This window comes from Amblyomma americanum, chromosome 3 (genome assembly GCF_052857255.1).
Source record: "Amblyomma americanum isolate KBUSLIRL-KWMA chromosome 3, ASM5285725v1, whole genome shotgun sequence".
In the NCBI taxonomy this organism is placed as follows: domain Eukaryota; kingdom Metazoa; phylum Arthropoda; class Arachnida; order Ixodida; family Ixodidae; genus Amblyomma; species Amblyomma americanum.
Genome location: NC_135499.1, coordinates 161,154,835 through 161,182,373, shown reverse-complemented (window position 1 = coordinate 161,182,373; position 27,539 = coordinate 161,154,835). Strand labels below are relative to the sequence as shown.

The window sequence follows — 27,539 nt, the reverse complement described above, 5'->3', positions numbered from 1 at the left end:
CCAGCCTAACAAATTAAAGCCAGCGGCAGCTCTGGCTTTGCGCGCTTCACTGCCGAAGGCGTTGAGGAAGCCAGCCGTGCCTCAATTTGCATGGATGATTGCTCTATTTATATTCTATTGGTTACAGGATTAGACGTCTTATTATATCCAATGATTAGTTCCTAGGCACCGTCCGCAGCGGCTTCAGTGCGAAGCAAGTTAGACCTGCCAACGCTTAGCGAGCGTTGCTCTGACCGGGCAGCATGTCGTCGCAAGGACGCGTCACACGTGTGGGTGCAATGTGTTATCCCTTCTATCCTTCTATCCCTATTATCCACTGTTTATATATCGAATTATCGATATGTCGCATTGTTTCATGATTCACTTCATTCACGCATTGTTTCATGATTTAGTTGTTGAAAGAGGAGCTACAGAAAACACCCTCAGTTGCAGAGCTGCGCCACAATCGCGAGTCCTTCCGCGGTGCACGTTATGCGGCGATGGTCTGTCGCGTTCGCCTGATCTTGCACGAAAACAACCTAATAGATTTGTGTGCTCAGGCATACGTCTGCGACGCGGTCTCTGCGCTTGGAGACGCGGAACAGCTGTAAAATGCCTCTTCAGTGTCGGTTATCGCCTCTTTTACATAGTTTGACTTGCAGCTGCATTTCATGTGGCCCTTAGAGATGCAAGGTATTAAGAACTCCTTTGGGAGGCAGTAATGATAAAGCCTTTTTTCCAATCACTTCATTGCACGATTGTGGGCGGCATACTCGTGGGTGCATGAGGGCTGTCTCTCGACGGTACTTAAACATTAAAAGAAAGTAAAATGTAACAATTAAGACAATTAAAGTATAATAAAACATAAAGCACTAAGAACAGTAAAAGAGCCACCAGAAGCCAAAGCAGGATTGGCACGATAAAATGCAGTTTGCGAATGGAAAGAACGCAATGATAGAAAATGTAAAATTGGCGAAAACTGAATAGGAAATGCGACATAATGAAAAATTGGGCATTTCAACTCTATTTGGAACGCTGTGCGCTCCTAATGTGACTAATTAAAAAAATGTAAGACACAAAGAGGGCTTCATGCGCTAGCGTGAAAGCTTTGGTTCCAGTAATCAGATAATGCAAGGTGCCATGAGAGTGTATTTTAAAAAACCAGTGTCGATTTGCCGAATAATTTTTCCAGAAGTCATGGCCGCCGAAGTTTCCTGCAGAAAACAAAAAAAGAACATACAATACACTACAATAATTAAGACAAAGCGACAAAGTAATTACCGCGAAATGCGGCAAAAATTCCGCTGGCACAGATGTAGCAAATGGGTTGATTATGTAATTTTTCGAGGGTTGTTCATTGTTTTATTATTTTAAATCTGTTCTCGATGAAGTGCACGTTACGAACGCATGGTGACAGAATCAGCGAGTGCTCGCGAGCAAACCACTCATGCCGTCACTTCAGTGTCATAAATTCCGCTACACAGTGGGAGGTGCAAGGTTCCGGCATCCTTTCATAGCTCCTCTACGGACGGGCCTAAACTACAAAAATAGCGTCTCCTCCTACTGCACTTGACTTGGATTTGTAAAAAGAAAAAAATCGAACGGTCGGCAGTTAGCACAAAGTTGGGACAACGCGATGGCGTTGCTTTTTCTTATCTTCGACTCTATGACGTAAAATTTCGTTCTCATAGCACAAAAAAGCCGAACCCAATTTAAGAACACAGTCATCAGTCGCCTTTTCAGCATAACGTAGCTTTTAAACAGCAAGTGTAGCCGCTCACTTTCCAATGTCCGGCTCCTTGTAGTTTTTCCCAATGGCTGCGCTTCGCATTGGCCGCCCGCTCGCAGACCGCTCGACTCTCTCTCGATCCGCCGCTGAAGAGGCCACAGCTGCAAAATTAAACACACACACACGCAGCTGTATTTACTAAGTGAGGCAGAAAGTAAAATTTGCTCTATATATTGAAAGGGTTTTTCTACACCACAATCTAAATTTGGTTTGTTATATTGGTTAGATATTGGTTAGCACTGCCAATTATACATAAATAAAAGTGCGCCTCAGAAGCACAGCAGTTTTTTTTGCGTTTCATTAACTGATATACGCACATGTGGGTGAGCTTTTGGTGGCACCCCCCACAGCGAAATACAATTATACAGCAGCTGAAATCACTGGTCCACCATTATGTTGACATATGAACTCCCCCCGCACAACGACGTAATTTGTGCACCCCTAGTCTTGTTGCCGCCACATAGGACCGAGGGTTAGACTTATTTGCAAGTGTGAATTATGGGACAATAAGGCTTAGAACACATCCGATATAATAATAATAATAATTGGTTTTTGGTAGAAAGGAAATGGCGCAGTATCTGTCTCGTATATCGTTGGACACCTGAACCGCGCCACCGATCCCCATGATTCTGATGCAGGAATCGAAAACTTACACAGCAAGTGAATAAAGCAGTGCAGTTTCACGCATTTCGACATTCATCTTTGGATAGCGTAACTGAGGGCGAAGTTGTACATTGCATAGTCATGTTTCGAGTGTGGTGCTATGCAGCTGAAACACGCTACAAACGACAGCAGACACCATTACTAAACCCACCTCAAGAATCGGACTAGCGTGCTAGCCAGAAAATTCAGAATTACTCGTCTTACCTCCTAAGGTACGGAATTACCAAACCCCCATAGAAATCCGAATTCAGGGCAGACAGGTACCCCAGGTTCATACCATATGCATTCTAGGACTGTACCTTCAACGGGATGGAAAAAACGGAGACACAATTAAGCGACTGAAAAAGGCCATCGCAGCCACCACGCAACTCATTAAAAGGATGGGTGGACGCGCACATGGGCTGAGAGAGGCGGACACCCTTCGCGTAGTGCACGCCTATGCCCTCAGCCGAATTTTTTATGCTACGCCATACCTGAAACTAACAACCAGTGAGGTCCAGCAAACAGACTGCTTGATTCGGCAAGCAACAAATGTAGCACTTAAATTACCAAAAAAAAAAACACTAGAAACGAAAAACTGCTCGAACTCGGAGACCATAACACCCTACATGAACTTCGCGAGGCCAACTTACAATCACAGTATAATAGACTGTGCGTCTTCAATCGTCCGCGTCTTCAATGTCCCGTTTTATGATTCACCCTGACCAGACGAGTTTTCGTCGAACTTTTGATTTTATAATAGACTACACGCTACAGAACTGGACGACGCATATTCACTCAGCTAGGCATCACTGTCCCTGCAAACAACCCATCAATAAGAACACTCTCGACCCGCATTCACACTTTAATATATGCCATACCATTACCTAGGAACATGCACCCCCACCATGACCAAGGTCGCAGGCAGGCGCGCGCGGCAGAGCTGCTCAAATGGTATGGGGATGAGCTGGATACTGTTTGGACGGATGCCGCCTGCGATGAGCACAGAGCCACTGCGGTTGTCCACAACCCACACATAACACCCCTAAGTTTCGAGCTTCCTTCAGGCACCACCTCTGAGGAAGCCGAGGAGACCGCTGTAGCCATTTCTCTGGCATACACATACGCCCGTTACAATATTAGTGACTCAAAAACCGCCATTCTAAATTTTTGGCATGGGCAGGGTTCATCCCACTGCGCAATGCCTGCTGCACATGCCCACCCGCCACTTCTTCCGACGCGCTGAGCTCATCTGCGTATCTGCGCACGCGGGAAATCTCGGCAACGAGGCCGCCGACTCCTTAGCCCGAAGGTCTAGAAACCGGCCACAGGCGGACTTCGTGGGGGATTTCTCGAAGGAGCTTATGTATTCCTTTGCTAATGTCAACGCAAAATCCCGCGCTGAGCGCCTAATCTACCGGCCACCCCACCCATCCCCCACTACCAGAGAACAGTCAGTTTGGCGTGGCCTGCAGGCAGGAACGTTGCCTTCACCAGCCAATCTTTCCAAATTTATGCCGGTATCCCCATATGCATTTTGTGCTCCCAGCCAAGTCCACCTTTACCCACATACTCTTATCATGCCCGGTCTCCCCTGGCCTCGCCGGTCCGGTGCCTCTCCGAACCTGGGAGGACAGGGAGACCTCACTACGGTCAGCCTACCTCGCCAGGCAGAAGATCGCGATCAGGTGGGCCGCGTACGTCATGGACTAACACCACATGAACGTCTAGACTGTGAGTGGGGTCGTGCGCAGACCCAGGAGGGCTGCAGGCCTCGAATTCTCTTGCTGAATAAAGTTCCGTCCGTCCGTCCATCCATCCATCCATCCATCCATCCATCCATCCATCCATCCATCCATCCATCCATCCATCCATCCGTCCATCCGTCCGTCCGTCCATCCGTCCATCCGTCCATCCGTCCATCCGTCCATCCGTCCATCCGTCCGTCCGTCCGTCCGTCCGTCCGTCCATCCGTCCGTCCAACCATCCATCCATCCATCCATCCATCCATCCATCCATCCATCCATCCATCCATCCATCCATCCATCCATCCATCCATCCATCCATCCATCCATCCATCCATCCATCCAATCCTTTTTAACGCGACAGCGTTAAGGGCTCGTGGCTCGTGTCGCAGAAAAGCCGGTTTCGGCGTCGGCGGCGTCGGCGTCGGCCGTGAGCAAGAAATCCTCCTCCTCGCACTCCTCCTCCTCGCAATGTACCCCACTGCCCCAACAGATGGTGCGCTACGGCAGCGCCTCCCGCACGTCTCGTTCGGGCGCAGTGGGGCCGTGCGGGGACGCAGGAATCACGCGGTGAGCGGCGAACAACGCAGCGCGCATTCAAAGCGCGTTCACCACGAAGCTTGCGGCTTGCTGCCCGTTCGTTCGGCGCGGAAGCTATGCTGGCGTTCGCGGCATCGGGTTTGTCGAGAACGATGTGTCGACGAACTACAACTGCAACTTGAGTCCCGCGCGTTTCGGCAAGGGGCCTGGCAGCGCTTCTACGTGGTTGCCGCTCCGCGCGTCCGTTTCACCGCACCTATCAGAGCGATTCGTCTAACGGGCATGGCGTCGCGCCGAACGGGCAATGGCGTTCCGTGGACTCTCTGGCAGTGCTGCAACGCGCTGTCGCGTTCCACTCTTAAAGGCGAAGCTTGAGCGTCCTCCAATTTTTTCTTCTTGGTTTCCATTCTTCTTCCCTTCTCTGCCAGCGTGATCCTGGCGTCCTTCCAGAACAGGGTAGTTAAAATAAGTTGCTTTTTAACTTTCTCGTCACAAAGGGGACTACGCGGCAGATCCTGGCGTCCTTCCAGAGCGGGATAGTTAAAATACTTTTCTTTTTAACTTTCTCGTCACAATGGAGACCACGTGACAGTTAGAGCGAAGTTAAAGTTCGCGTGACTATGTCCCCACCACACTTCAAAAGCTCATCCGAGACAAAACTTGCTTTTTCGCCCAACGCCTTACACGGTTTTGTATGACTAATAAACAGCATAACAGTAACTTTGGCAAGGCTCTTCGGCATTTCTCTGTCATGCCACTATTTCCTTTGACGAAAACGCACCTTTTGGATGCGAACATAACAAATGACACGCCAGGTAGCAGCACGTATTTCAAGCTGAAAAAAATACAGTCGCTCGAACTTACAATTTAACGTCGTGGTCACACGGATTGCGTTCTTTGTATCCGAAGTTTGTAATAGGCAGACTTGCGCTATTTCAGTCAAAACACTTTCAGACAAGAGTGGCCTTCATTCCAATAAAAAAGTCAGTTGTACACGTCTGCTTCTACAAAGCAGGCATTATCAAACCGCTTACTATGCTGTCCAGAGTGGTCGTGTGCTCCTGGCCGAAACCTTTGCAGCGGACGAGTCGCTTTAGAGATGCGATAATATCGAAAGCAATTGAGCCGTTCACGGCGACTGGTGGTGGGTCGGCATTGTTGTCTGCAATCCTCTACAAGGTTGTAAAGATTCAACGACGAAGCGACCACAGCGCATGTGTGCAGTGCGGCGGCTTACTAGTACAGTAAGTGTCACCTTGTGTAAAACACTCAAGCCGCTCATTGGGTGGGAAACAAAGCGACACCTCTCCACAGTTAGTAGGTTCTTGAAGAAACACGCGGAGGTAGAGCCGCGAAGCTCCGTCAACCCGGTGGGAACTACCGCTTTACTCCAAGGTTGTTATTGTCTGAATTCCGTTTTCAACGATTAGTGCACACTGCTCGATCGCTCCACGCAATAGTGACGCAGCCTGCACACTTCCGGCACGTGGCAGAATTGAAGACGGCGGCGAAGGCCACGTGACTGGATGAGCCAGCAGGCATACCTTGTGAGTCGTGACAGGTACTCTCGTCTTTCATATTGCTGCCATTGGTTGATCATCGGGCGTGTGCAGAAGTTTCGCTTCCAACACTGCCCCTGTCACGCTATTATCACACATTTTCTCTTTAAACGCTTCGCCCAACCGGCGCACGCGCACACACACGCGCACACACACGCACACACACGCGCACACGCACGCACACACATCAACTGACCTTTAGCCTGTATGGGCATGCCTAGTCGGCGTTAAACTTAAATTTAAGAGTCGCATCTTGATATTTTTTGTAGGTCGACATTTCTTTGGAGGAGATCACGGGCGCTATGATACGCTGAGAAGGCCATACGAAGGTGCATACTCACAAGATGTACCATCTTCCGAAGGTTCTCGACTAGCTCTGCGGCGGCGAGATGTCTTGGTTCCCTGGCGTTTCTTTGACCGCGGCTTGCCTCGGTCTACACTGGGCACTGGTTCGGTGGTGGCAGCTGGATTAGTCGAATGCTCCATTCCACCGAGTCCAGTCACAGCCGCCGGCTCATTTTCTTTGCTTCGTGCAAAGCTTGCGTGGCTCTCCTTCTCAGCGTCCTGCATAAAAGCAGAAAGCACATTCTGAAGCTGAAGCAGGAGCTGTGACAACGCGAGTGCACGAAACGAAGGCATCTGAAGGCGTCTTGGTTTCAGACGTCGCACCTGTAGCAGTGTGGTCTCACGGATAAAGAGCGGTCACCAGCTACGTCAACCGCGAGCCATCAATGTGGACGCACTAGCGCAGTCTATTGCTCAAGGAATGTTAACATTATTAGCGTATATGGAGATATAATGCTACTGTCAAAGGTACCGCTGGATAAAAGAAACATGGGAGAAATCAGCTGCCGCCTAGTTTGATTTGTTCGCATATTCATAAAAGGCATTAATGAGCTAATACACTAGAAATCGACAAAATACGATTCGTTACTTTAAACCCTCCTTAATAATGTGTCGTTCGACCGAGACAGCCCTTACGACGACGAAAAGCCAATAAATTCTTTCTCACTAAATACCGATTTTTGAAAACCATTCCAACCCGTCAATCCTAATATTCTTACAAAGTTACAGAACTACTGCCTCTCAGGAGCAGAGATACTGGAATGATATCTAGCTCGGCCATAGAATACAGTACGTCGATATCGGTAGTGCTAGACCTTCTGAACAAGTCGTCGTCACCAATATGCCGCAAATAAGCATTCCAGGCCCATTTTTATTCCCTGTCTATGTCACCGATATAGTTACTGCGTACAAGAGGCGTAGTTTGTTTCATACGCTGATGGCAGGCACTTCTCTAATGGGAACAAATAAATGCAAATGTCCCGAAGCCATACATGAGCTATGAGGGACGCCGTAGTTTGGAGCTCTGGATTAGGCTACCTGGGATTGACGTCGCTTTGCCTACTGGCGTTTCTTGTATTTAGCCTCTATCAAAATGCGGCCGTGGTGGCTAGGATGGAACCTCCGAGCGACTTTGAAATAAGCAACCTAAACCTTTGAGCCACCATCAAAAATTCCCAGGCAAAAGAGTTCACTTTGAAGCAGTATATCGTGGGGCTAAAGACACCTAGTAAACACTCAAAGTTCTCAGAGTAGAATTAACCTGTGTCTTGGGAACTTCTGACGGGTGGTGTATATCGTTACACAACGCGCATGCTGCAGTAGTCTCCCCTATACTGTGCAGAATTCGCTTAAAAATTAGCGATCATTACTGATCCGGAGTTCCCGGGTTCGAACCCGACCGCGGCGGCTGCGTTTTTATGGAGGAAAAGCGCTAAGGCGCCCGTGTGCTGTGCGATGTCAGTGCACGTTAAAGATCCCCAGGTGGTCGAAATTATTCCGGAGCCCTCCACTACGGACCTATTTGTTCCTCTCTTCTTTCACTCCCTCCTTTATCCCTTCCCTTACGGTGCGGTTCAGGTGTCCAACGATATATGAGACAGATACTGCGCCATTTCCTTTAAACCAAAAACCAATTATTATTATTATGCAGCTATCAGCATTGGAAGAATGCGAAAGCATTGCCTCCTCCTCGACACGGGTCGCCTATAAAATTTGGCGCCATGGTTGTTTTCTCGTTCACTTCATTGGTTATCGATTAACTCTGATTATAGCCTCATTTTATGCCGGCAAACATTTCGAGTTTTCAAATTTTCCGTCACGCTTCGTTCCCGCCCTATATACCCGTCCAGTCTATTTGCCCGTCTATTACCTTTTAATTCTCAATAATTACCTAATGGCCCCTAATTTGTCATTTTTTCTATCTCCTGGTTACGTATATAACTTATCACAGGTCATGTGATAGCCCAATTTGTTTTCAAACTTTCTACCACATTTTGGCTCCGCTTACTTCCTGTGTTTTCAAATTTCGCGGAACTCTTGCTCCTGCCGGCCCACTTTTTGGAATTTTTGGCTCTAGTAATTAACTCTTCATCCGATTTCGATTTTTTTTTCGGGCAGCATCCTCACATCCTCTTTCGATTACAGCCATTCGTTTGATGCTGCCTTTTCTGAGATCGCCACAACAGAAAAAAAATTGGTTTCTGGGGAAAGGAAATGGCACAGCACCTGTCTCACATATCAGCGGACACCTGAACTGCGCCGTAAGGGAAGGAATAAAGGAGGGAGTGAAAGAAGAAAGGAAGAAGAGGTGCCGTAGTGGAGGGCTCCGGAATAATTTCGACCACCTGGGGATCTTTACGTGCACTGACATCGCACAGCACACGGGCGCCTTAGCGTTTTTTCTCCATAAAAACGCAGCCGCCGCGGTCGGGTTCGAAACCGGGAGCATGTAAATTGCAGATGTCGAATTGAGTAACATGCGTTTCCGGTAAATTTCCTCCGTGCTTGGCGTGCAGCTTAGCGCCATCGTGTGGCAAGCAATGCAAGCCCCTTCAGCATGCACTGCGCTGGCCCGGCAGACAGCGCGTGTAGGAGACTTTTTCTGCGTCGGAGTAGTGTCATTCGTTTCTGAACTGGTGTGACAGAACCGCAGCAGTCTACGAGTGCTAGTGTGGAGAAGCGTCTGTGTTGTTTTCAGAGGCCTCCTAGGGATCCCGAGCGATTTGTTTAACGAAAAAGGCGATGGACTTCCATGGACTCCCTGGCAGCGCTGCAACACGCTGTCGCGTTCCACTCTTAAAGGCGAAACTTAAGTGTCCTCAAATTTTTTTTTATCACCGCGTGTTGCAGAAAAAGCTGGGACATTTGCCGCGGCTGCACGCATCCGTAACCGCCACCCGTGACCACCACGACGAACAACAACAAATTGGGGCGGGTTACTGGCCGTGCTGATAGACGGCGCCACGGGATTTGAAATTGAAAATTAATTGGTTTTTGCGGAAAAGAAATGGCGCATTATCTGTTTCACATATCGGCGGACCCCTGAACCGCGCCATAAGGGAAGGAATAAAGGAGGTATTGAAAGCAGAAAGGAAGAAAGAAGGGCTGTAGTGGAGGATTCCGGAATAATTTCGACCACCTGGGGATCTTTAACGTGCACTGACATCGCACAGCACACGGCTGCCTTAGCGTTTTGCCTCCATAAAAACGCAGCCGCCGCGGTGGGGTTCGAACCTGTGAACTCCGTATCAGTAGCCGAGCGCCCTAACCACTGAGCCACCGCGGCGGGTGTGAGAGTATGGCCAAAATACATTTTCGCCTCCGTGTTCTCCATCCTGGCGCCAAGGTCCCCTACAGCGCGCCAACAACGGGGGCTTAAAGCATTTCATGCTTTAAACGCGTGATGACGCCGAGGTCCAAGAAGAACATGCGTCAAGAATGAGAGTCCCGTCGCGACCTCGACCTTTCACATATTACTGGGGTCACAAGGCCGCCTTCGTGATCCCAGAATAGCGCAAATGTAAGCATTGAGAACTTATCAATAGCCTTTTCTTTTTCAGACCTTCCCTCAGTCATATCCAGTATCGCTTCCCAAATCTTGCTCTGCAGACCATTCGCTAAAAGTGCATCACATTCATATTCACCTCCGCGAATCTTGCGTGAAGGCAGAGCTGCCGCTGTCATTCGCAATGCACTTAGGGCGATCTATCAAGGTGAAAGAGCGCACCAGCACTATGACGATGGACGAACAGCCGATACACTGCTGGTGCACTGTTTTACATTGACATGTTAAATAAAGTTTCTTTTCAGTGTGCGTTGTTTAGAATGATGTTCCTGTGCAATTTTTCTTCCGCTGAGCTGTCCTGCATTACTGTTATGACCTCGAACTCATCGGCATCGCCTTCTCAAAGACCTGTAGGTCTGTCGTACTCAGACTTGAACTCATTTCTCTGTTCTCCCAGAGTGTATTCGGTTCAGCGAGGACGATGTTGGAAAAAACTTCAATGCCTGCTCAGAAACATGTCACCTCAAAACTTTCAACGAAAAGGAAGTCATTACCGAAAACACCACAAGTGCAAAGTACAGCCAGAAAAGGAAAGGGACCATTTCATCGAGGCAAGAGTAAAATGACATGACAAGAAAGGACTCCTGTACGAATCAGAGGCAGAAATGGATACCAGAGGCCCCTGTGAATGCACCGTGGAAAAGCAGAAAAAAAAATCATTTCACCGCACTAAAACTCGCTTCTCTTGCCCCCGTTACATCACAGTAACATACAACACATAAGTAATACATACCAATAAAGGAAAGGTAACCAAGCACGGTATCCACCGCAAATTTAGAGATCCACATAAATCTATGTGTTAAACCGAGGAATCCTATGAAGCTCGTCATATGCCGATTCAAGACATGTATCCAAGACGGGCTGAAAGATAAAATTTTTGAACTCTGTAAAATCTTATTTTAGGGTTCATTTCAGCACCTGCTATTTAGAGCGGATGAACAGAACAGAATCACCACTTCTCGTAGTAATGCACTACAGTCTTCCGAGATATTTACACAATAGCAGGCCTCTAACACAAAGCTGACAGGATGACGAAACTACAATCGTCGCGACAATTTCTTCCGATTCTCTGCCGTAAGTGTGCCAGCGATTCCGCTTCATATAATAAATGGATTTGTTATAAGCATTGCTCAGCTTATCCGCAAAAGCCGAAATACAACCATGAGCGCAGTTCTCGTAACGTGTCAACGGTAGCTACGTGCGCAGTGAAAAACAGAATGCCATACTACACGACTATTGACAGAAAAACCATTGAAATCCAGAGCCACTTAGATCCTGCAGAGGTTGACGAGCAAACAAAGCAAGCTACTCACCGTACTGCTCGCCGACATAGGAGGCTCGTCAGGCGCTTTCTGGCTCGCTGTCCCGACCTCGCGTGAGCTCTTCTCTTGACCGCTCGCTCTGGTCACCATTGGAGCACAAGCCAGGTCTGAGATCTGAGGGACAGCGGCAGCGGGGCTAGGCGACTCCAAAAAAGATAGGTCGAAGTCAAGTGGGGTGATTCCGGTCTTCTTTCGGCACGTGATGTTCGTTCTAATCAGTCTCAGGAAATCTGGTGTAAATGAGAAATGCGGGGAGGTGGGGAGGGGTGCGAAGCAGGGTTACGTGTTGTTACTTCTCTTTGGTAGTGGTAGGACCGGATTAAGAAAAATTGGGGCCCTGGGCTAATGCGCATGCAGGCCCCCTTTCTCTATACTGACCCCCCCTGTCGCCTGCTACGCTACTGGAAATATGTCATGTTTCATTTTAATTCCACCAAATTAAAAAGAACGGGATTATTATTATTGCTATTATTATAAGAAAAGCAACAAAACTTGCTTGAAACGCGTGCTGTTGTAAACACCAACACATATGTTCACTTTGTGATTAATCTGCATTCTGTTTTCAGCAAAAGATAGGCTTTAAGAACAACTTTAGTGCACTCAAGACGAACAAGAACGTGGAAAAGACAATACAGCTCAGATGTCGATCCTTCTGAAGCTAGGCTTTGTTTGCATTACTAAGTTTAATCCCTTGAGCAGACGCATGGTTGTATAAAAAAGCATTAAAATTCAAGCATCAGAGTGCAGTAATCATTATACACGTTACTCTATAAATATGCAATAGATATATACAACAGTTAAGGCAATGCAAACACCATAAAAATGCACTAGAATACAGATGAAAGTTACCAACTGCAATTACAAAACATTATTTGAAAATATTTTCGTTAAATGTAAGACACGCACGGACGACCCCGAATAAACGTCGCACTATCAAAAACAACAAAAATATAGTTATTTATAAGCACGCTAAATATCACAAGAAGAACAAGAGACGAACAACGAAGATTTGCATAACTTGAAATACACTGTTCAGCGTTTCATTGGCAACGTGGAGGCTGGGAGGCGACACAACAAACTTATTGGAACCATTCATGTTTAGCGCAAGCAAACCTATTTTGAAATGTCATATTTCGCGCCTTCGCTTTGGCGAAATCATATATGGTCTGTTCGAAGGATAGATCGCGGAGTAGGTCACTTTCAATGGACATGATAGCAAGCGAGTTCACCTTGCCGTCCAGGAGGCTCGAACGAAGGCGATATTTTATCAGCGACGACTTGGAAAACGATTGTTCGGTCTCACAATTTGCCACGGGTATGCTTAAGTACATTCGCAAAACCATAGAAAGGTTCGAAAATGCATCAATAAGCTTTCTTTCGTGCAGCAATTTCATTATTCCCAGAGGACTCGTGTTCTGGCACACAGAGTTGTGCAGAAAGTTCGCACACTGACCGATTTCCGCGGAAAATGCTGGCTCCAAATCATTTTTGTAGGTGTTCCCCAATTTCTCAACCTGCTGTGCCAGAGATGCCTCCCTTCAAACTTCTGCCAGCAATTTTAAGAATCCGAACCATTCGCAGAGTTCAGCGTAGGCAACCTTTCTCACTCGGAAGCAGAGCCTAGACTCTCAAGTATAACATTGCAGGCCTCTACGATAAACTTTTTTCTACCTTGTAGCGCACCATCGCTTTTTCCGTCCGGGTGCTTACTCAAAACGATGCGTTTGCCCTCATCCTGATAACATCGATTGGTACTTAGCGTACGTGCTCTCTCTTCGAAGGTATCAAAGAGAGGTCGCAAAGAATTAACAAAGCCTTCTAGAGAGCTCAGTAGGTCTACAGCAGTTGAAATGTTTAGGTCTGGTTTCTGAAGTGCTACGCTCGTTTTGTCAAAGCGCTCCAAGATTTCACTCCAGAAAATTGCCATGAATGCTGTCTCTAGGTTTGTCATTTTCTTGGAGAGAGTGCGCTTCGTTCCTAGTGTCACCGATTTCTTCCTCGTTCTTTGATATAGCTTCAAGGCAACACAAGACTGGATTGAAATTTTACAGAATGACCTTACATGATTCAGCGTGTCTTGTCCACCTGGTCTTAGAGAGACTTTTCAAAACAAGCTGCTGGCCAGTTCCGCCCATGCTGTCCAAAAAATACCTCCATCGCTTATGTGAGGCAGCAAAGAACATGTACAGTCTCTGAATTAGTGAAAAATTTGACTGCCTCAAGGCAACTGTCAACGCTACACGCGCCGACTAAGTTCAGTGAATGACCAGCACACAGGACGTAGACTGCCAATTCGTTCAGGTGTTTCATTTGACCTTGCAGTCTTTTGTATTTTCGTGACATTTTACTCGCATTACCCTAAGCCTGGCTCCTACAATCATCAATTGAGATGCCATTGGTCGTCAAGAGGGACATCATGGTATCGAAAAGATACAGGCCGGTATGCGATTAGATTGGAACCAATTCAAGAAAGGTTTCGTACACTTTCCCATTTAAATAGTATCGTAAAACAACTGACAGCTGATTAACGTGAGTAAGGTCTGGAGTCGAATCAACAATTAGAGAGAAGTATTTTGCGGGTTTCACTCCGTCAAAGAGACGTTCCTTGACAGCCTTTGCCATATGCTCGATAAATTCATCACAAATGGTTTTTGGCAGATACGATGGGTGACCTTTTCCTTTGTTCCCGTAGCGTTTGATGTGCTACTCTAGAAAGGTATCAAACTTGGCAACGGCCTCAAGCACTCCCATATAATTGCCATTTCTCGGTGAATCAAAAATCTCTTCACTGCGTCTAAACGCAACGTTGCGCTAAGCTAGAAGCTTAACTACAACGACTGCGCGCTCCAACACCTCTGTCCAGTAAGCGGTCTCAGTGACAAGATGCTAAAACCAGCTACCTGTCCATTGTGCTGCTCGAATTAGAGCGGGCGAGCCATGCTGCCCCGCTGTTCCGGTGCTCGAAGCTATTTTCTTGTGCGCAAACCTTTTCTTCTGCTCTTTTCTAATCAGAAAAGCCGTACGTGGTGAAAGCACTGGGGTTGCTTGAAATCGAAAATAGTGTGCACATGAAACAGTAAACAGAACCTTTGGACTCCGAGTACATTAACCAGTCCCGGTCGTACGCCTCCCCATTAACAGCTTTTCGCACGAAAAGGTGAGGCGACATAGCGTTTCTGAGTTTTGTATTGCCTTCCGGAAGACAGAAAATTTTCTGCCCGATTTTGAAAATACAATGGCCCTTTCTCAAGGCATACACTCCGAAAGGTGTCAGTGATAACGCCCGGCCACTTAGCAGGGTAGCTGTCTCATTCGTCCTCTCGAGGCACGCTTTGTGGGTGGGAACATGATTATTTGAAGCCAGACTAACAGGAAACAAGTGAGTGGGTTCTTGGAAGTGTTTTTTTCCTGGCGCTCGTCAGTAGAAGGAGGTTTATCGGGGAGGCTTGGCACCTGTTGATCAGCAGTAGTAGAAATCGGGCGTGGCCGACCGGACACCTGAAGCTCTGTGGCAGGGGCCCGGCCGAGTAGCATAGACGTTCGTGACTCAGGAACACGACAGGACTCGGTTAGCGTCGGTTGCTCAGAAATATGGACGACCGAGGTTGGCCCCGTTTTCACAGGATCCAGACAACCAAGATGAGTCAAACCTTGCTTCTTGCTAGGAAACCGTGGTGATGAAGTTTGCAAGTCCTCCACAGAAGCACAGTCGGTACTATTGGGAGTCTGACACGGACTCTGGGTAGAGCCATCGTACTGCTCCGCGGAAGCTGCATTCAGTAGGTACTTGGTCATCTTTGGTAGCTTCTTTTCACGCTCTTCTCTTTCTAACTTCGCCTTTGGTTTAGACGCAAAACTTTGATACTTCCGACCGAGCATTTTCGCATGCATGGAAGCTAATTGTTCACGGCACCGGGCACTTCGTCAGTCCGACGCGACCGCAGGTGTCCAACGGTGGCCGTCCCAATGACTGGCGCACGTTGCCTGGATGGTCCGTGGCTGGTTGAGAGGTGCGTCCCCCGGGAGCTCCTCAACGGGCGGGCTTATGCAAGCTTAACCGGTGGCTCGGGGCTGAATCGCAGCCCGCGATCAACTTCCTTTCATAGACGCGCGCCGCATCCATCTGTTACTAGCGCCAAAGCAGGCTTTCACATACGCATAGAGTTCCTTGTACAAATTCACTCCTGCCGTTCCGGTCTCGTCTTCCTATTGGCTAGGAGCAATCGTCTGTTCTGGGTGGTTCTCGATTTTTCCTTCGCCCCGACGACGCCTAGCGCGAGAACGAAGGGCAGAGGGCGACACCTAGCGCGGGCGAAGTAACGCGCCCTCCATCGCCTCTGAGTCATCTTTTTCTACTTCTTTGCGGAAAGTTCAGCGGCCAGTCTGACCTACTTTTTCCGTCGAACGCGCGCAAGGGTGCGCAGCCACTAGGCAGCAATGGGCCCTGGAGACAGGCATTTGTGTCCAGCTCTCGAACTTCCCCCTTCACTCTTCCACAACCCTAGCCCGAACAGTGAACATTCCATGCCCCACGGCACGCGGACAAAAGCACGCGTGACGTCTACTTTCCTTTCATGCCTAGACTCTGCCATCAGACTCATCATCATCTGCTATCGGACTCATTCTCCCCGCCCAAATTACCATCGCGGTAAAGAAAAGTCGAATGGGAGGCACTGTTGGGCACTGCAGCACATCCTTTCTATGAGAAGGACTGGGCAGAACTATTTCAGAGGTGGAGGGTGGCGTGGTGGTAACGAGGGGCAAGGGAGATTTAGGTCCTCATCCAACATTACATGTTTTAGGTGTTTCGCTCTGGCCCCTCCTCTGCAGACAGCACTGGACAGACGGACTGACAGGAAACCACGAAAACTCTGCCAAGCAAACGCACCTCGATTCGTAAGAAAGAGGGCCCCGCTGGGGTGGCGGGGGATTCCTGTTTTTGCAGCTCGACAAGCTCTCCCCAAATGATCAGGCTAAACTCATGCTGTTACATTAGGCGGAGGGCCCCGTCTGCTCGTTCTGGTTTTCTCGCTTCATACATGTCGCTCGAAGTTCCGTTGCCCATGGTTCCATATACTAAGCAGGTTAGAATAAATCGGCCCCCTTCTCCCACTGTCCGAGGTGAGGCCCTGGGCTGCAGCCCCCTTTGTGCCCCCCCCCCCTTAATCCAGCGCTGCAGTAGTAATATCTATGGCGAGATTGTATTGTACTCGCCAAAGGCTGCAACCAACGCCACAGTAACCATGAATACAATTCAGTTTTCCCGTTTGGTTCATCACTGCAGTATTGTCGAATACCAAATGTAAAGCATTAATATCAAGCGGTGATAAACTCTGAGCTTTCCTCAATGTTATTAAACTGGGACAAAAAAAGATTATGCAGCTAACCTTACAATGTCCTTTGTATCACGTCCAACAAATCCTGCAACCGGGAATAATTTTCATGTATGCGTCCACATGTTATCAGTTTCTCACATGATTGCGGAGACAGACATTTGTAACATATTTCTCGTATGCAAGGTCAAAGCGCTAGCCGTCAGAGGTGCAGGATACCTGTTGAAAGATCCGTTATTGTAAAACTTGGCTCTAACAGGAAAACAGACTAAAATTTCCACGGCAGGGCTGCTTTGTTACATTAAAGAAAAGTTAATAATTCGAGCTGGTTTATTTTGCATGCTTGATTCTGCCTGGTTTTATCGTTGTGAGACACAAAGAACATCACTTGCACGATTTAATAATGCAAATTACCAATTATAATATTCTGCCAGGGTTACTTTCTTCATAGTAGGCCGCATTACTGACGAAACACAGCTAGTCTATAGCCTTACCCGACGTTTTCGTTGCTTGGTTACTACGCGGTTGAATCTACGCGACTTGCACACATATGATGGTAAAAAAAGATGAAAGTATCCTTGATGCACAAATTAGTGCGAGGCTTACATCATAATCTCCATCAGCCTGACTACGCCCACTGCAGGACAAAGGCCTCTCGCATGTCTCTCCAGTTTGCAGCGTCTTGTTCCAGCTGCGACCACCGTGCCCTCGCAAAATTCTTAATAGCATGCGCCCATGTCGCCCCCTGCTACATTGTTTGCCTTCCATTGGTATCCGACTCATTACCCTTCAGCAACATATTGTATGTTATCTTGCCTTCGCATAAGAAACCCTGCCAAACCCATTTCTTTATCTTGATATTGATTAGACGTTCGCGGGCATAGGACAGGGTTAATTGAAGAGATATGGGAGCGTCTTTATTCTTTAGTGGCCGTAGTCAGGCTGATAATGATCATTAACCAGCATTAACCAGGCTTACAGTGACAAGCAAAGCAAATGAAACTGATACAAGAAAAAAAATTAAAGGCATACCATTCGCTGCGAGAAACATGGCGTATGTTTAAAATTTAGTACGACAAAAAAAAGCAGATATCTTCATCAATACCTGCGACCAATTATTAGTCATTCCCTTTGGATCTGCGAGATTTGCAGAGGGTTGAAACGTTGCTTGCCGATGGAAAATTGCACTTGTCATTTCAACGCTCAAATCCATCCGCTGAAATCCATATCCCCAAAGAAAGCTGAGAGCGAGTTTCTTGAAAGAAATTCAATTTTTGGTGGCATATTTACCACTCGTTGAGAGGCCCTGGCCATGATCAGTTTCCCACAGCGAGAGCGTCGAGCCGGAGCTGCTCTTTTTACGGTCGTCTGCGTTGTCCACTGTATACAAAATCGAAGTAGAACAATAAGGAAAAAAATATGTTCAGGATTACACTCTGCTTATGAAAGAAGCAAATGGTCACAAAAATGATGACAAGAAAGTATTATCCGCGCACAGAGCATCTAATTAGATTACAGGGCCACACGCGAATGTGTACGAGTTTTCACATTAAAGTAGGTATAAATGAGCGAAGCAGATTTTCTTTACTCATGTCCCGGAACATTAACCTTCTTGTACCCGGGTTCGGAAAGTGAGTCTCAGCCAGCAACGCCTCTTGCCCCCCATTTTTCGTAAAAAGGTCGTGCCGCAGGTACCACTTGACATGCACGCTGTGTCATGCGGTAGCTATGGCACTTGCACAAGATTCACCCTTAAGACATTTCTAACTGAGTAAGTTTCTGGTAGTTACAGATAGAAACAAATGGCGGCGCGAATTCTCAACCCTAAAGATACCCCTGCTGCCTTGAATATTTTCTAGAACCAACATTACCAATGCTAGATTAAGCACCCGCAAAAGCATAACCAGCCACAACAATCTTTGTGATCTCGAAGTACCATTACCAAAGTACACCATTACTTTCACCGCCGTGGCACGACAAAATTGGGCTATTTCGACTAGTTACGACCACACGAAGGGTTGCTTTGCCTGCATGCTTTCGAAAACGCCTGTATTTTCGCAAGATGCACCCAAATTTAGTCGAGCCACAGCGGCGAGAGTAATGGTGTTTTCGAAATTCTAAAAACTGACATGGTTGTTATTAACGGCTGGCTACAAGTCTCTAATTGCAGTCAGCTGCCTATTGGTAAGGTAAAAAGTTATCTATTAGAATTTAGTTAATCACTTAGCTAGTTAAGATGATTCGCCTATTTGTTAACGTCCGCCAACGCTGGCACTACTTTGCCGGAGAAAGCTTCTGTTTACCCCAAAAACCCTATTTTTAAACACGAGTGATCACATTCCCTGAAACACCTGGTGTATCAAGAGCAACCTGACGGAGACAGTAATGTGCACGTTTGTCTCCCGAGATCTAAAAAAAAGGGAATTGTCGCTTATGCCAAGTCGCCAGATGTGGTTAACCATCTGCATATCTAGACGCCACTGCTGTCCGTCTTTGAGAGATTCAGGCAATCAACGGCTCTAATTCATCCTTCCGCAATTAGCGCGCAGTCATCCCAGGGCAAGCAGAACAAAAGCGTTACTCACATAAGCCCGTACTGTCTTCCGCATGCTCTGGACTTGACCTGAAAGCATGACTGCTGATTTGTTGCGGGCTCCTCTGGTCTATGCCGCACGATGCCTCGGCACCGTTGGCAACAGAAGAGTCTGCGGGCCCCAAACTGTCCAGATCTGGTCTGTTCGTCGGCTCTTTTTCTTTGTTTGGAGGAATACTTAGCCGGGGCGCCTTCTCTGAATGCTGCACGCAAGCGCAGGCGAAAAACAAGCGCTCAAGTTGAAGCAGGATGTGTGGAAACGCGATGCTACGATAGGAGCAGCTTTTTTCATTACAAAGATAGAACCGGCGAAATATCTGCTGGTCGACCGACGCGCATGCAAGGCGCGCGTGCATAGAACTGGCTACGTATATAAACAAGGCTTTCGACAGATTCAAGCGCTTATCGAGGTGGCTGTACTGGTCTCCTCAATACGGGCTTTTGTGAGGTTTTTTGAAATATTTAAAATCTGCGATAAAGGTTCGCTTCAGTGCCTGCAATTTAGCGCAGAGGTACAGACCAGAGATGCTACCTCGCGGCTTGTCAGCAATAAGGCAATATAGTCTTCCGACTTATTTACAGAACAGGAGGCCCTCCAATAGAGTGCTGATAGAATGCTAATAATACAATCGTCCCGACAATCCCCCGCAATTCTCTGCAGTAAGAGGCAGCGCGTCGCCTGTATACCATTAATGGAGTCAGCTTGACCAGAACCAGATCAGCTTGACCGGAAGAACCGAAATTCTACCATGAGCACTGTTCTCGGAACTAATCGACGAAAACGATCCCCACAGTGAAGAACAGAGTATCATCAGGTACGACCATTGATTGAAATTGTCTGAAAGGTAAATTTCGTCCGAGAAAGAAGCCACTCAAAATCCTGCAATTCTTCACTAGCAAGGAACCGCATCTACTCACAGCGCTGCTCGGCAACGTAGGCAGAACTTCACAAAATTTATGGTGTGATGTCCTCGGCTCTTTTGATCTGTTATCTTCAGCGCTCGCTCTGGTCACCTTTTGAGGAGAAGACAGTTCGGGGAATACAGGATCAGCGGCTGTTAGGCTAGGTGACTCCAAAGAGGATAAGTCGTTGGAGGATAAGTCGAAGTCCCGTGGGGCAGCGCCAATCTTCCTTCCCCGTCTGATGTTCCTCCAAATCATCTCCTCGAAACCTGATGTAAATGAGAGAGGTACGAGGGGGAGGGGGTGACAAACAGGGTTACGTGTTACTACGGTTGGTGGTGGTGGTGGCGACTTTGCCGAGTTTGTGTTGTACTCACAAAAGGCTGCAACCACTGCCATTATCACCATGAACACCGAATACTTTGTCTTTTTCGACCATCACTGCAGTGTTGCCAAATTGAAAATGTAATGCCTTAATATCAAGTCATAGTAAATGCTGAGCTTTTATCAATGTCCTTAAATTGCGATGAAGCGGCTTACGTAGTTAACCTGGTAACGTATGGCGTATCATGTACGGTAAATCCTGAAGCCCGAATACTTTCATTTACGCGCTCACATGTACACGAGTTTCTCGCATTATTGAAGAATCACATTTTTAATATATTTCTCAGATACAGTGTCGAAGCTCCAGCCTTTAGAGGTGGAGGATGCTTGCTGAAAGATGCCTTATTGCAGAAACTAACCCTAGCGGCAAAATACCCAAAAATTTCGACAGTATTACTGTTACATTGTTAGGCGAAAGAAACGTTTAGTATCTGCATTCAGTTTTTTTTGGCATGCTTGATTCTGCCTGGTTTTACCGTTCACAGACAAAAAATATAGTTTGCTCGTTTTAATGTTGCATATTCTAAATTTTCTTAACAAGCCAGTTTCTTTAGATTCGTATCTTGTAGGGAGCGAAGTGACAAAACACTGCTGGTTCATAACTTTACCCGACGTTGTTGTTGCTTGGGTATTAAGCTCTTAAAGCTCCTCAGTTCGCGCACACGTGTCGGCAAAAGAAGAAAAAGTGCCTTTGATGGACAGTTGAGCTAAAAGCTTATATCATCATAATCAGCTTGATTACGCCCACTGCAGAGCAAAGGCCTGTCCCATACCTCTCCAATTTACCTTGTCCTGTGCGATCTCCGGCCACCTACGGCCTCAAACTTCTCAAACTTCAAAGTCTCTGCTGCCCCTCCTACGCTACCCTTCCCTTGGAATCCTGTCTTAACCCTTAAGGAACATCGGTTATATTGACGTTAGACGCACTGCCCCAACAGATGTCTTGCTCTTGATTTCGGCTAGGATAGAATTCACCCGCGTTTGTTCTCTCACCCACTCTGCCCTCTTACTGTCTCTCAACGTTACACCTGTCATTTTTCTTTCCCTAGCTCACTCCGGTGTTCTAAACTTGAGCTGAACCCTTTTCCTTAGCCTCCACATTTCCGCCCCACAGATGAGTACCAGTAAGATACAGTTTTCGTATACTTTTCTCTTGAGGGATATTGGTATACTGCCATTCATGATCTGAGAGAAGCTGCCATATGGTCTCCATCCCATTCTTATTCTTATAGTTGTTTTTCTCTTGTGATCTGGACCTCCGTCGCTGTCTGACAAAAATTTGTTGTCTACCGAGAATGTTGAACACTAGTACTTATGTTTGCGGCTCATTAATTTTTAGATGCCCCGTTTTGCTCTGCCTATGTAAAACATCGATCACGCTTTGCTTTTCATGTCCTGAGTGATTTAGCAAGGAAATAAAATCAGCGAATTGCAGATTACTAAGGTATCTTCTGTGAAATCCTATTCACAAATGTTCACAATCCAGACCTCAGAATATATTCTGCAAACAGCAATGAAAAGTATTGGCGACATTGTGTATGCCAGTCTGACATCCTTCCTGATTGGAATTTTATTGACTACTTTCTGGGGGACTGTGGTAGCATTGCAGTCGTTATAGAGATCTTCCAGCATTTTTACTTAAGAAGTTCTGCATTCCGATTTCGCAGTGCCTGCATGACTGCTGAAGTTTGGATTGAGTCAGATGCCTTCTTGCAATGAATTAAGGCTATTTATAGGGGTTGGCTGTATTTTGCCACTTTTCTATCACCTGATTGATTGTGCGAAGATGGTATATTGACGAGTATTCTTTACGAAATCCTGCCTGATCACTTTCTTTACAGAAATCGAAGTTTGTCCTGACATATTAGCGATTAAATTAGCAAATACACTGCAGTGAATGTACGATAAGCTGATTGGGATAATGTTTCAAATCTTTTACATCTGCTTTATTATGTAACGATTACTACAGTGACATGCAAAGTAGATGTTGTGGCCAATTTTCAAGAGTAAAAATTGAAAGTAAAAATTTAACAATTTAAGAAGTGCACCATTTGCGACAAAAATATTAATTTTAATACCGCAGAGCAAGGCTGATTCTTTCATCATTACTAAGCTTGTTTTATTCAGTCACGGCCAAATATCAGCCGTGCCGTTTAGATTTGCAAGATCTGCTGGCAGTTACCTAATATACGGCTATGAAATCAGTTCTAGACTGCATCATATTTAATAATGAATGATTACTTGTTGAAGTAATATTTTATTTATAATTTCAAAGGTCAATTCCGCCCACTTAAAGCGTTTTGAACAATGAAAGTCGAAAGCGAGTTCCCTGAAACAGATCCAATTATCTGTGGCATATTTACCTGTGGAAGACAGGCGCTGGCCTTGACAATTCGCCCAAAACGATAATATCGAGGCGGAAGCTCTGTTATGCATCTTAGAGACGGCTTAGCTTTGTTCATCTTTATTGTTCAAGACTTCAGCGAGAGTAAATTGTTTCGGCGAGAGCAAATCACGTGATGCATCACGTGCCACAAGTGCAAGAGCGAGCATCCAGGGCGGCAATCGGCGCAGCGGAGAATGGGACTAGCAAGCGCAAGAGCGAATCACGTGACACATCACATGCCACAACTGGCGAGGGGGAGCGGCCGAGCAGCGGGCAGCGTAGCGGCGGACGTGACTGCCAAGAGCACAGCTGTGGCGTCGATGAAGAAGATCGAGTCACCTGTCACGCGCGATTTTGCACATGCGGTGCGCCTCCCGTTAGAGGTCAAATCCAAGAGACAGATGACCTTCATGCTCAGCATGAGAGGAGTAGAGCTTTTCGGTTTGAAAAAAGGAACCGTCGTTTATGTCACGCTGCCAGATTATACGACATGCGTGGCTCATCGTCTATTTCTAGACGCCACTGCTGTCCGGCGTGCAGAGAGGCGTGCAACCAACGCCATCTGATTTTCTTCCTGCCGCAAGTCGCTTACAGTCATACCCAGGAGAGATAAGAAATACGAGCAAGCAGAACAAGGGCATTACTTACCCAAGGCCGTTGTGTCTTCACACTCCCCTGGACTCGGACTTGAAATGCGGCACGGTGGCCTGGGTGGATGACGCCTCTGGTCGACGCCGTATGCTGCCTCGGCACCGCTGGCAACCGGAGTGTCTGCGCGCTTCAAACCGAGCAATTCTTGTGCATCCGTCGCCTCCTTTCGTTTGTTTGGGAGAAAGCTTACGCGGGGCGCATTCTCCAGATCCTGCATGCAAGCAGACGCAAAAAGCAAGCACTCAGGTCGAAGTAGGACGTATGGAAACTTGACACTACGATACTGAGCCATTTTGTTTCTTTGAGAGACACAGGGGGCGAAATATGCTCTGGTCTACCAACGCGCAGGCAGAGCGCGAGCAAATAGGGTCGACCACGCATGTATAGCACGCCTGTCGACAGGTTCCAACGCTTATCTAAGAGTTGGGGGTACTAGCTTGAAGTGGAAAGCGTTCAGGATGAGTTCCCCGGCAGCATGACGTAAAATGCAGTAAAGTGCTGTACGCGTTGCAATTCCTTTCGGATCGCTGCAGAGACCGATCACGTGTCTACAGTTGTCCTTGTTAAAACCCACAGTCTTTCCCCTTACTTGGGAGTTCAGGCGGGCACGAAGATACCTGGGTTTAACGTGCTGAAGCTGCAGGTATGTTGTTAGGGACGCTATGGACGAAGGGTCTGGATTTATTTCTTGTACCCGACATTCTTTAACTTGCAGTAACTTTGTACAGCACCCTGGTGTTTTACGTTGCACCTCCACTAAAATTCTACAGCCGCACCAGGGATTCAGTCCTGCAGCGTAGGGCTCCGCGGCCGAAGGCCACAAACACTGATCCGTCGTAAAGAATCTTTTAGAGGTCTGTATCAATGATCCCGTTCAGTGCGAGCACTTCGGTAACAAATTGACCTGACATAACATGAAGGAAGCAAATAGCCATCGAAACAAAGGAGCATTGGGGAATTTTTTTAGTTATTGGTGTTCATCAATGAGAAATTAATAGTTTTATTCTATCGCTTAAAGATAATTAATAAGAAAGAAGAAACAACAAACATGCCGTCGATAGGATCCGCACCCAAGGCGTCCGAATTTCGCGTCCAGATAAGCCTCACCTGTTAAAACGAGCAGTGTTGATGCATTATAATCGCCTCTTCAAGTTTTCAAATATGGCTACAGATTTTTCACTGGTCTTTGTTACTGCACCTGAATGATCTTTCAGCAACGATCCCAACCATTACTGATGAATAAAAGTCATAATGTTAAAAAATAACCCCGAGAAGGTGTATGTTCTTTCCCCTGTATTTTGTGCATCGCCGCAGACGCCTTACCCCATTGACAGATCGAAACGGGAGGCGAGTTATTCGTCTGCTCGTAAAACGACATCACATCGTTCCTGAGGGATCGTGATCACGCGCGAGAGTTTTTACGGAGCTCACGACTGTTCGAGCGTTGTGAACGCATTGTTTAATCTCCTAGTCGTTAGCTAAACAGTACGCGTACAAAAGCGTTCTTCCCGATTTCGGACTACTGCAGAATTCATGTGCTGCCGAGTTCCTTTCAAAGCCGGACGTTGTACCATTCAAAAGTTGAATTTTCGCTGTTTCTATTGCCTGCTTGCCTTAAAGGGCATCAGAAAGGGTCTCTCACAGTCACGGTACGCTTAGGATGTTAAATAATGGCACTTCACAGGTACCCTACAGCAAGAATTTTTTATGCGTTTGGTATAATATTTGAATTTCCGTGGCCTCCCCACCTTTCCTTGTCGTAAATTTTTGCAGCCGGAATGGCCGCCGCCATGGTAGCTGCCTGACTTCTGAAAAAGTTGGCGTGGAGGACCAATGATAACTCTCGGCTGCAGACGTCACTCGCACGACATGACGTTGTATGCCAGGTTTCGTGCAAAATCCCGGCACCGCTGGTCGCCGCGAGGTGCGAAAGCGGGAATTTTTCAAAAAAATAGTTTAAATTTTCACTTCGCTTCTGAGGTCTCCTGCGTGAATTGAACGCTCGGTGGCCTGTACTCGACATAGAGCAAGCATTTTATAGCCAAGCTTGAGCACCATATTCAGTGACCCTTTAAACCGGCAGCAGTACCGAATGGCCTCAAATAAAGCTGTCGAAGCCTTGAGAGCCCCAAAGAATACATTCATGTAATCTTTGTATCTGGCTACTATTCGATGGCCATCTGGCTACAGAACAACAAGATTTACTTGTTCCCCTGGAGCCTTCAACCGGAATTCAGCTGGTGGTAAATTAGTGACGTTCGTAGAGAGTAACCGTACCCGAACTCTAGAACGCAAGGCCATGAATGTGCATGCGCCGACATTCGTCTGCAGCTGCCGCAGACGGCTGCCAGTGTTCACTATAAGTACCATGACTGAAGCTATAGCCTCCGTCGTTTAAACGATTATCTTGTTTTTGTTATCACATGGAAAGAAAAACAGAAATTGACATGAGCATAGTTCTCGCAACGAAGTAAGAAGAGCAATATTGGTTTCTATATTGTACAGTTAAAGGCTGACTAAAAGCGCAATACCGCCCGAAGTAGTAGAATCTTGTCAGTAACAGTTAAAAGGTGAGATAAGGATTCACAGAGTATGTTAGGATGTTTACGGTTTTATGGCGTTTAACATCCCAAAAAGTCAGGTTAAGAGGGACGCTGTATAGTGACGCGCTCAGGATAAGTTCGACCGCCTGGGGTTCTTTAGCGTTAACCGACGTTGCAAAGTACACGGGCCTCTAGAATTTCACCTCCATCGAAACGCGACTGCCGTGTCCAAGTTCGAACCGGCATCTCTCGGGTCAGCAGCCGAGCGCCATAACCCCTGAGTCACCGCGGTGGCTTAAAGTATGTTAAGAATTTTTTTTTTCAAAATCAGCCAAATCGATCTAATCGAAAACCGAGATTAAGGCCTAAGTTTTTTACCCGCACAAACCCTAGCACAATCTAATAGGTTATATGATATGCTTTACATGTTAGAACCGCTCTACACCTCAATGTAGCCAAAAAGTACGCAAATAATTTAGTTAATATCAGTATATAAACTTTGTATTTGATTCTCCTATGCCAGGCTCTATAAAACATTTTGCTGGGCGAGTTGGTTCATATTGCTCGAGGGGATGCTTGTAGCGCAACAAAAAAAAAAAAAACACACGCTTGTCCCGTTCGTCTCTGTCTCTTGTGTTTTTTTTTTTTGTTGCGCTACAAGCATCCCCTCGAGCCAGGCTCTAGATTTAGCCCTGTTTTGTTTAGAAAACTTTTTTTAGAGTTATTTTCATCCTCTGTTTGTGAAAAACTACGCTGCGAATACAGCAGGAAAACAAATACAACATGCATTGTGTGCAATTGGGTGCGCTGCTCTGCTTCCACACCAGTAAGTAAATGCAGATGCTTCTGTCAGAAGCATTGTCATGACAGCCTTCTTTTGTAGTGCTCACACTTAGGTAGCGGAATAGTCAATTAGCTAGAACGTATAGGATCTAGAATATATTTTACAACACTGTTACATACTAAAGTCTGAGTTCTGAAGCAATAGCAAACGCGTACAGACGGAAAACAAGACGGCAGCGAGTATTGTTTCCCGTCAGCCATTTCGCTTGTAATAATGAATTGAGAAATCCACTGCCAACTAGTCCAACTAAACGCTTTCACGTTCACTGCAGCAGAGGCGCATCCTTGCTTCATCGGCAACGGGGCTGATGATCCCGTCGTTATCGTCATCATCTTGTTTCAAATCTTCCCCCCGATCTCTTCACATCGTATGCAGTCGACGAGAAGGTAGCGTCGTGGAAGGAATAAACGAAACCA

General features: G+C 46.8%; 1 protein-coding gene across 1 annotated transcript in view; it reads right to left on the bottom strand.

Annotated features, from left to right (window-relative positions):
- Positions 1-1,058: 1,058 nt before the first annotated feature.
- The window catches only part of LOC144124218 (uncharacterized), a 39,924-nt gene continuing 13,443 nt past the window's right edge, over positions 1,059-27,539 (bottom strand). Inside the window, exons 8-15 of the mRNA XM_077656865.1 lie at positions 23,734-23,947; positions 20,427-20,584; positions 19,405-19,615; positions 18,110-18,199; positions 11,478-11,716; positions 6,596-6,818; positions 1,761-1,869; positions 1,059-1,193 (exon numbers count right to left, since the gene is read on the bottom strand). Coding sequence (XP_077512991.1) covers positions 1,175-1,193; positions 1,761-1,869; positions 6,596-6,818; positions 11,478-11,716; positions 18,110-18,199; positions 19,405-19,615; positions 20,427-20,584; positions 23,734-23,947 — 1,263 coding nt within the window. The 3' untranslated portion in view covers positions 1,059-1,174. The remainder of the gene's footprint in view (positions 1,194-1,760; positions 1,870-6,595; positions 6,819-11,477; positions 11,717-18,109; positions 18,200-19,404; positions 19,616-20,426; positions 20,585-23,733; positions 23,948-27,539) is intronic.